The 10985-nt window shown below is 46.3% G+C and overlaps 1 protein-coding gene across 1 annotated transcript in view; it reads right to left on the reverse strand.

Annotated features, from left to right (window-relative positions):
* Window positions 1-5473, reverse strand: part of LOC126547049 (lysosomal aspartic protease-like) — a 34984-nt gene extending 29511 nt beyond the window's left edge. Inside the window, exon 1 of the mRNA XM_050194881.2 lies at window positions 5342-5473. Within this exon, the coding sequence (XP_050050838.1) occupies window positions 5342-5412 (71 nt within the window). The 5' untranslated portion in view covers window positions 5413-5473. The remainder of the gene's footprint in view (window positions 1-5341) is intronic.
* Window positions 5474-10985: the final 5512 nt, after the last annotated feature.

The raw sequence follows: 10985 nt of genomic DNA on the forward strand, positions 1-10985 counted from the left end.
CTCTCAGCTCCACGACACGGATCACATGAGCAGTTCGTCACAGAGATTAGAGAAGTCCACCATTGAGCAATTGACAACGTACACAAGATAATATTTCACTGGTTGCTTAGCCACTGCGGCGTCCCTGGAAATAATCAAGTGAACGCAGATGCCTCATCTGCCCACGACAGCGTCAGCTTCGTTGCCATCCCTATTTTGACATCCGACCGAGTCAAATTACTTTCCGCACTTGCATGTCACCTGAAATCGGATCGGTGGAATTCATTCGAATTTACAAGCGCATTCCTTTATACCTCTTGGACCTTAATTTAGAACTTCGTATTCCATCCCGCTTCTCACTATAGGCGAACTTCACACACTCTAGAACCGACGAGGCTCCGGCACCTCGCAGCAGCGGGACTTTCGCCGCATAATCCTGGCCACTACACTGCTTGGACGCAGGGACCACATTATCGATCCCTCTTGGACTTCATTAGGTCAGCAAATCTTTTTTTCATGCATTTATTCATCCTTATTCACCCCCATCCCATACCCCTGTATGCCCTGAGGCATTTACCCTCGCATTACAAAAAAAAAAAAAAATTATCTAACAGAAAAATATGGACCGATCCCGAAGGCAGTGCAATTTAACAGCGTCTGAAAGCACTAGCTGTCCCGAGGGAAGAATGCGAGAAACTGCGTGCACGAGAAAAACATGCGTGCGATCGTGGCCTCAGGGTTAAAGCATTAGGCTGATGTGCTGGCAGACAGAGGTTGGATCTCGTAACATAAGTCACTCATTTCTTTATAGCATATTAGGCGTACTTCACACTCTTTCGAGCAGTGCTGGGTAGTATCAAAGATACATGTATCTTAGATACTACCTTAGTTACTCCTTGGGTATGTTGCACGGGTAAGTATTGTATGTTTCTGTGCTCTTTATTGTGTACAGTGCCATTTCTGTAGGGGGTACAGACCCCGTCAAGACGAATTCATTTGGCTTTTTGTCTGTACTCCTGTCATCTGTACATGTATAGATGCAAATAAACTTGAACTGAATTGAATCTGTATCACGATACATCTGGCAAGACGTGTATCACGAGAAGAAAGGGGGTTAACCGAGGGGACAATTTTTATTAATCGTATCATGAGAAGTCAAGAAATAAAGACACCAAGGAAAACATAGGGGAAATTACTTGTACTTACTAATTGAATTAAAGAAATTATAAATTAATGGCAATGAAAGTGGATGAAAAAACAACGGGCCGCAGGGGGAAAACGATCCCACGTCTTCGCATTAAGCGTGATCCACTTTCATTGCCGTTAATTTATCATTTCTTTAATTCAATTAGTGAGTACAAGTAATTTCTCCTATCTTTTCTTTAGTGTCTTTGTTTGCTGGCTTCTCATGATAATACGTCTATCAATATTTCTGATACATGAAAGAATGTATCCTGTATCTTAAGATACAAGATACTGCCTATCGCAACATCACCATGCGAAACTATAAACGTTAGCTAAACTCCGCTTCTCAAGCTGATACTACTGCCACTAAGCCCCCTGAATAAAACTAAAGACAGCGACATTCTTTTATCTTTCCGCCAGAGCCCTCCAGCGAGGGCAGGTGATGAGGTGTGCGCGTCCCTATTGGTGGAGCAGAGTCACGTGGTGGAGCTCGCGCCGTAACGACGAAAACATGCGCACAAATGTCTGCGCACAGCTGACCTTTTGTTTTCTTTCCTTTTTTTTAGTTGCGTCTATGCCATCACACTTCCTTCTAGCCACCGTAGTGTGCTGCATATGCCAATACGTGCGGCGTCTCTAGCGCAAATTCTTATGCCGCTGTATTATTGTTTTTGAAGTTTCTCTTGCGTGGTGCTTTGTTACGGAGCGTCTACTGGCTTTCACACAGCATGTCCGAACGTAACAAAAAGAAAAATGATAAACGAAAAAAAAAAAACTATATTTCTGACCGGAAACGTAACCGAAACACTATTTACTATATTGTTTCGGAGCGAAACCGAAATATTTTTTATTGGTTTTCGGGTCAAGGGGAAAGTCGGCAGTCCGAAACAACCGACGTCAGGCACGTATCTGAGGCAGGAATAGTGCGAGCGATAGCCCGTCAAACGCTCCACCAATCTAAGCCTCTCGTAGGCAAGAGTAGGCAAACAACAAACAACGGAGGCGCACAAAAACAAAGTTCTCAATAGGGGTTCAGAAAGATTGGTACAAGAGCTTAGTGGCGCAACCCACCACCCCGTTCGAAAGAGGACGCTAACAGCATCCATCCGCCCTGTCGCTCGGTGCACTAGCAGATCTGCATCATAGCAAAACCCCGGGCTTGCGCGCAGAAGAGCTTATCGTCTCGTTTATGGTCGTTTAATTTGGTTTTATCGGAACAGCGGTCTCGCATTTCGGCGAGTATAGTCGATGGCGTGCTGCTCCTGAGATCTTCCTCGGTGCCTTAAACTCAAGGCACCTACGCATGATCTCAGAACCCATAATTCACTTATTGAGAAAAATTAATACTTTGCATGCAAACAAAAATGTTATGAACCGTTACGGATATTATTATTTTTTTTTTTTCGTTCTGTAGCGGAGTAGAACTTTTTGCGGTGGAACGAAACTAAAACCAGATTTAAATACATTTCGTTCCGACACCCTGCAAATTTCACACATTGATTCAGAATTAAAATATTATATTTTGAGGAAGGTAGGCAAGATTTGAGATAGCAACAGACATTTCATTCAGCTGGAACAAGGTTCGTCGTAATTACTAATTTCCAAGCAAACATTTTTGTGCATACGCGTTTGCCGCTACATTATATATATCTATATAGGAAATTTAAAAAATATTTATATTATTGGGTTTCACGTGCGAAAACCACTTTCTGATTACGAGGCACGCCGCAGTGGAGGACTCTGGAAATTACGACCACCTGGGGTTCTTTAACGCTCAACTAAATCTAAGTACACGGGTGTTTTCGCATTTCGCCCAAATCGAAATGCGGCCGCCGTGGCCGGGATTCGATCCCGCGACCTCGTGCTCAGCAGCCCAATACAAGAAATTTGCGAATGTATCGAAGTATCTAAAGATAAAAATAGAAAGTATCGTATGGAATTCAACAAGTGCGGTAGTATCTTGTATTTGTATCTCAAATACTTGTTGCCGGAGCATCTTGTATCGTATCATCAAACAATTGCAAAGTATCTATGCCCAGCCCTGCTTTCGAGTTATCTAACAGAAAACTCGAGGTGTTTTCGGCGTTCGCGAGTGCATCACAGCATGCACGAAATCACGTTTCTTCAGACATTCGAAGTACAGAGACGCCACTTTTATAAACGATAAAGTGCATGGACGCTCGGGGCGCACGTCACAATCATCATCATCATCATCTAAGTATGCTGTCACATGCTTATAGAGTTGGCATTGCTACTGCGAAGTTCTGGTCTGGTGGTCTTTACAGCGAAGCTGTTTACCTCTAGTTGCTCGAGCGGCCAGTCGCGCGCAATTTTGCGTGTATTCGCGGGCTTCTTTCAAACACTTTTATGTAGTACGCATTGAGCAACAGAAAGCTGTATCAGGAGATTTTCATGTCGCGCTACGATTTTATCGATGACACTTTTCATCTAAATATAATAATTAAGAAGTGGATTAACTAATGAAGGCTAATCATCTAGTTAGGCGGAATGAAAGAAAAAAATCATCTGACTGTCTCCTAGTGACGGCAAACATCATTACCTTGGTTCGATCCAGCTACGTGACATACGCACATATTTAAAGGTTGGCTGAAGTTACGTGAAGCACCCCGTATAAGAAGGTGCCCTTAGTTTAGCAAGTTGGCCTTCATGCGCTCTATTTGTTTCAAACCCGGTTGGACGGACAATGAGAGGGGGAAAGAGTGCGGCAACGGCGCCTGTGCACGTTAACTGCGCTTCTGTGGTCACAACGTCCCGCGGGTGCGGTTACCGCGGCGGCGCTTGCATCTGCCTAGTGTGGTGCCGTATTGAAAAAAAAATGTATGATTTCATATAATATGCAGCCCATGTATGCAACCTAAATAGCTTCGCTGGTAATCTGCCCCAATATGAATGTTGCGGCCACCACGAATATTTTCCAATAATATCCCCTAATATCAGTATACTTACGAGAGGCTCGAACGTACATTTTGCTACAACGTTATCACGGCAATTTAGCCCTTCAATTTTGTAGGTCATATTAAGGAGAACGATTTACCTTTCCCTTATTATTGCACAAAATTTTCTTTCCTATCAAACGCAAGAATGAATCATGCGATGCAATGTTTTCACACCACACTGGAGGCTATGAAGTACGCCACAATGGAGCGCTTTGGAATAATTTCGACCACCTGGGGTTGCTCAACGTGCGCCTAAATATACGTGCCCGTGCTTTCTTGCTTTTCACCCCCCATCAATATGCGGCCTCCGGGAATCAACCTCGCGACCTCGGGCTCAGCACCTAACGCCGCTGCCGCTGAGCCACTGCGGCGGGATGTTGCTGGGCACAGATGACGTAAAACTCCCTGGGCCAGTGCTCTCTAAAAGTATTTTCTAAAAAATTTGTTTGGCATTTTCTCCGAGGCGCAGCACCAGAGCGTGACCCCGCCGCTTTCTCGCACTCATAGAAAATTGGTTTGGCTATATACGCAAAAATGTGGGCACCTACTGTATTGTGACGTACATTTTTATTCTAACAAGGTGAAAACGATATTTAGCTCGTACTACAGCTTTCTTTTTCCCAACGTTGACAGAGATGTTGCATTTTTTTGGTTCGCACTGTTCAATAAAGCGATTGTGATCTTTACCTTCCAGGTTTACCCCGAAGAAATGAAAAATCGCTGCTTTAATCAATGAACTGTAATGAATAGGTGCTTTGCTTACCGCGCGGCTTGCCTTTTCTATATATTGCAGTTGATATGCAATAAACACTGGTTGTTAGTGAGCGCCTTGTCTGTCGTCTGCACTCCACGTCCCGTGTGTTTCTCTGTTCGATTCCCTTCAACATGCATCAACCAGCGCAGTTCCGCAGATTCCTTCACTGCTTTAAGCGCACGTCGACAACACATAAGCGAGCTTGTGCTTATACGTGCACGGAGTGGTTTTCCTGCGTGTCGGCAGCTAAAGTATCGACGAACAAGGTGAACAACGATGAAGTGCATTTAGTATTATCCGACGCGGACCAATAAACCTTGTTCTGCAGCAAATTTTTGTGAAAACATGGCAACTAAATCTCACTTTAATTTTGTCACAATCAAAACGCGGGTCCCTGTGTAATAAAGCAGCCCTTTTGCTACGTTTCATATGAAAGCAGCGCACCATGCGCGCGGGGTTCACTCACTTCACTTGTGCAAGGGCCGCCCGGACGACGACAAAAACAAGAAAAGCTGGAACAAATTGAGCAGCCCGCATCTTAGCCGTTCCTGAGCCACCGTTGCAAGGACCACAGAGATTCACAAGCGAAGACGAGGCCTACCGCTACATTGCAGCATCCTTCGCCTCGCCGCGCTATCAGACCTACGGAAACGTCGCGTCAGCGATGGTAGATCACGGAGGTCATCTCCTTTCGCTCCTTCTCAGCCGAGTTTAGCGTAGCTGGTACTTCCATGGTCACGCGTCCTATGCAAACAACGTTATCGTTTCAGCTTCACAGGGAGGGCGGTAAGGAGCACGAGCGCTGACCAGACGATAATATTTCACACGTTACATAGGTCAGTGCCATAATTTCACTCGGTTTCAGATAACCGGCCAGGGAAAAAAATTCATCAACCCTTCCACACTGTGAAGAACGATGAGCAGCGAAGTTGTGGTGCGTTTTACCTCAATCGGCGTATCTATGCATTTGTAGGTATTACTATTATTATTATTACTACTACTACTAATATTATTATTATTATTATTATTACTATTATTATTATTATTATTATTATTATTATTATTATTATTATTATTATTATTATTATTATTATTATTATTATTATTGCAGGATACAGACAAAGAATACGTCTTCTGACTGTGGAGTGATTTATTCTTGTTCTTTTATGAAGCGGTGACGTGTGCAATTACCGCCGCATGGCAGACGTGAATTCCACAATATTTACAACTTCACTGCGAACTACGTGATTAGGAAAAGTAAGTGAAACTCCGTGTAATGTTAGAGTCGTCTTAGCGGCTAATTGTCATATAATTTGTTTCAGGATAGTCTTGTTAAAACAAGAGCTACGGCCGTTTTCTGTAACATTATTCCCTCCGTAGACGGCCGTGCATTGACAGCCGACGGGAATTCTGTAATGTTTACAACTTAACTGTGAACTAACGAATTGTGACAAGTAAATGAAACTCGACGTAATGATAGAGTCGTCTTAGCGGCCAGCTTCCGTATAATTTTTTTCAGGATACCTACATCAGACTGAGAGCTACAGAGCATTCGCGGGAAACTGGAGACGAAAATTTTTTCGTGTCGACTCGACGCGCAGACGGACGGACCTCCACCACCGCCGGAGGGTAGCTGTATGCAGCTTCGCTGTATTTAAACGCCGTAGCAGTTAGTTTTTGTTTCAGCGCAACAACACATGCGTGTCACTGGCACGGCCCACTTTAGCATCACTGACTGCCATTTCTCCGTTTCCGTCGAATTTTGTAGACATTCGTTTCTTATGTACGTGGGAGCGGGTAGACGTCCTTCTTAGTAATGCTGTTCAGATGACGGTAGTCTACACAAAAGCGCCACGGGCCATCCTTCTTCTTAACCAACACTACAGGAGACGCCCAGGGACTCGAAGAAGGCTCAATGATGTTTATATCTAGCATTTTGCCGACTTCGTTTTGAATTACTCGGCGTTCCGACGCAGAAACTTAATACGGTCGTCGGTGAATAGGCGTAGCTTCGCCAGTAAGAATCCGATGCTTGACCGCGAGCGTCTGGCCTAAAGGGCGATGGTCGAAGTCGAAAATATCTCTGTAGGACGATAATACTTGGTAAAGGTCTTCATCCTGAGCAGAAGACAGGTCCGTCGCAACCATTTTCTGTATCTTGGGATAGGCGGCCGAGGCTGGCACGCTGGGCCTGCTAAGCTCGCAAGAAGCATCAGTCCATATAGTTGCCACGTGATGGTCGCCGAGAGAATCAACGTTGGAAAGGCAAATACCTTGCGGTAGAATTCGCTTTGCCAATCCAAAGTTAAAGATAGGCATGAAAGTGCGGTTAGCATTAATAGTAAGTATACTGTGAGGCACGGTAACGTCATACTGTAGTGGAATGTCGGGCGGAGGAGTGACGAGGTACTCGCCATCAGGGACTGGTGGGGAAGACAAGGGTTCAATATAGGCTATTGATTTCGGCGGCAGGCGAATAAAGCTGGTGGGGCGTAGGCGGCACTGGGGTGCGTCAGAAGGTTCTGCGAGAATCGGCAACTCAAGGCGAAGGGTACTGGCAGAGCAGTCAATTAGAGCAGAATGCGCGGAGAGAAAATGGAGGCCGAGAATGAGGTCGTGGGGCAATGGGAAATCACGGTGAAGAGGACAGGAGTGTGGCGGCCGGCGATGCTAACACGTGCCGTACACATGCCGATGATAGGCACAGTACCGCCATCCGCAACGCGAACGACGCGTGCCGACGATGGGGGGAGGAGCTTTTTCAGTCGTCGTCGGAAGGCAGCACTCATAATAGAAAGATGTGCACCTGTATCGATGAGTGCCGTGACAGGATAGCCATCAACGTCAACGTCAAGAAGGTTTTGGTTCGTGTGTAACGTGAGCGGAGGATTTGAGGGCAGGGTGGACAACGCAGCTTCACCTCCAGAAGCTGCAGTGCCTAGTTTTCCGGCTGGATCCGGGAGGCGATAGGCGACGGAGAGAAGCGACGGGGTTGGGGCGAACGAGACTGATGGCGTCGAGGTGAGGGCGAGCAGCTGAAGCGAAGGTTCGGGGCAGGAGCATCAGCGGCAATTGGTTCATGGCGGGTGGCATAGGGAACGGAAGGTCCAAAGGGGCGGGAATGAGCGGTGGTGTATGTCCGAGGAGGTGGTGGCCATCGGTTGCGGCAGTGACGAGCGACGTGCCCGATGCGACAGCAGTGGAAGCAGATCGGCCTGTCATCAGGGGTACGCCATTCGGACGGGTTGCGGCGAGATGGGGCAGAAAAGGACTGCCGGGGACAAGGAGGGCTGCTAGAGAACTGGGGAACCGTGGGTGGAGACGATGAACACACGGAGTTGAGACCCATGTTCTCGAATTCCTGTCTGATGACTGCCTGAATCATCGCAATCGTGGTTGCTGGTGGATCGGGAGGCGTCGCGGAGAAAGTTGGCAAACAGGCGGGATCGAGCTCGCGGCGACCAATACGGGTTACGTCGTCACAGGGGGTGGTCTGACGCGGTCGACCCTCACATGTCGACGTAGCAGTAGTGTTGGGTAGCCACGTGATGTGATGTGTCATACGGCGGCTCTTAGCTTGTTCAAGGCGACGGCATACTTTGATGATGGTGTCGATAGTCGAGACGTGGCCGAAAACAAACCAATTGAAAGCATCGTCGGCGATGCCTTTTAGCACATGCGACACTTTATCTGCTTCAGACATATTATCGTCAGCTTTGCGGCATAGAGCCAAGACGTCGAGGATGTATGAAACGTACGGCTCTGTAGATGTCTGAACACGACACGTAAGAGCCTTTCTCGCGGCAGCCTTGCGCCCAATGGGGTCACCGAACAGTTCCCTGAGCTTTTCTTTGAAATTGTCCCAACTTGTTATTTCGTCGTCATGCGTTTGGTGCCACACGCGTGGGGTGCCGCCGAGATAAAAGATGACATTGGCGAGCATGATCGTTGGGTGCCACCTGTTATTAGCACTGGCCTGTTCATAGAGCTTGATCCATTCTTCAACGCCCTCTCCCTCCAGGCCAGAGAACACACCAGGGTTGCGATGTTGGGCAACCGTGATGATTGGAGCAGTCGGGCAAGCCGAAGCCGTTGCAGAGGCGGTCTCGTCACCGGGAGGCATGGTGACAAGGTCGATATACCCACCATTCCGGAGTTCCGTGGTGAGGACGGGGATCGCTGACCTCCACCAGAATGTTACGTGTGGAAAGACACAGATGAAAGAGGCTATATACAGGCTATTTACACTGGAGCCAGACCGCCAGGCCGACACTCGCTCGCGCCAAGGGCACAGACCCACTTCTTCGTCGTTCTCGCGGCGGCTCGTCCCTTGAGCATCGCTCGATGATATCGTAATAATATTTACAAAAACATTCTTACGATAGAAATAAAAAAAAAGCAGACGCCAGCCAATCGTGATATTGGACAAATTGTTAGCGAAGGCGGCCAGCCAATGGCAAACAGCACTTACGAGGGAAAAGCTGTGTATTTCAGCCCACAAAGCTTTGTCACTATGAGACGAAAAGCCGCCACCTAGCAATAATGATAGAGAACGTATATTTCCGGCAGTGAAAATCAGTTGCGAATTAAATGCTTTGTGAATGTAGCCAAACGTGTTTTCAAGGACCTTACTTAAAGGGACACTAAAGCGAAACAATAAATCAGTTTAGACTAATGAAGCATTGTTTGAGAACCCTGCAGGTAGTCATTTCAAAAAAATAGTTTGATTATTAGATGAGAAATGAAGGTCCAAGTATCAGTATTTGAATTTCGCGCCGAAACCCGAGCGCCGGTACATCAGTGTGACGTCAGGGGTTCCAAAGTATGTTTTCGCATTTAAGCCGCGTTGGCTGAGTAAAGGTTCCCGAAACTTGCGCTGCTTAATATTTGGTTCCTTTAGAACACAATGTAGTCAATCTGTACCACTATATATAATTAGTAGGCCCTAGCAGATGCCATCAAAATCCAAGACGTCACAGCACCCAGGTGCGGGAACTTAAGTAGGCGTCGCCACCCGTATTTCGTTCTTGCGCTTTTTCTGGCTAACCAAACGTCTTATCGTTGTAAGAGTGGTGTTTTTGGTGTTGTAGAACGGTAATTCACTGATGCAGAAGAAATTATTTTGACTTTAGTGTCCCTTTAATGATCTCAATAGTGTTCATCCTCTGCGTACTACATCCGTCTTGTCGAGAAGACATCTGGGTGACATTCAGGGCCCGTATTCACAAAAAGGTCTTACGCTAGAATTGTTCCTATAGGAACAAATTACAGCCACTCTTGATGCTTGACATATTATTAGCGAAGACTATCAGTCAACGGCGACGAGAACTTACGAACGAAAAGCTTTGTGATTTCGGCCCCAGTTTCTCTCGAAGTGCTCTGCGGTGTCTGAATATCAGATATTGAAATAAATAGTGTCGGAGCTACATTCACAGAGTTTTCTATCCTCAAGAACTGTCGGTGATTGGCGAGCCACCATTGCAAATTTTCTATTAAACAACAGGATTTACCAGCGTCTGTTCTCACGAACCACTGTAACGTATGAACTGCTTTGCATATGTGGCCCTAGGAAGAACCGAATTCAGAAACTTCTTTTTTTTTCGTAAGAACATTTTGCCATTGACCGGCCGCCTTCGCTAATAATACATTCGCTATGACGACTGGCCGGGACTTCTTCTTACGAACAACTTCAGCATACGAAGTACTTTGTGAATGCGGGACTTGGGGCCGGATTTACTAAGCTGCGGTCTTCGTACGCAATTTCTTGGCCGAAAAGTTCTTGTGCTAATATATGAGTGCAACCAGACCGGCCCTGCATTTAGCTCGCAGCGTTCTATCAAAGCGAAAAGGAAGCCAAAGATCCGAGTAAATAAAAGAAAATAAATAAGTGCAGTTGAGCAGCCACCTTACATCATCAATAGTGCATTAGGCACCTGGAGTCACATTCGCAAAACTTTTCTTTCGTACGTGTAGTTTGCCATTGACCAACCGCCTTCGCTCATGGTTACGTCCAACGTCGCGATTCGTTGGCCGATGCTCTTGAGAATACATGTAGCGTAAGTTTTCTATGTGCGTGCGTGCGTGTGTGTGTGTGTGTATGTGTGTGTGAA

The sequence above is a fragment of the Dermacentor andersoni genome, chromosome 1 (assembly GCF_023375885.2).
Source record: "Dermacentor andersoni chromosome 1, qqDerAnde1_hic_scaffold, whole genome shotgun sequence".
In the NCBI taxonomy this organism is placed as follows: Eukaryota; Metazoa; Arthropoda; class Arachnida; order Ixodida; family Ixodidae; genus Dermacentor; species Dermacentor andersoni.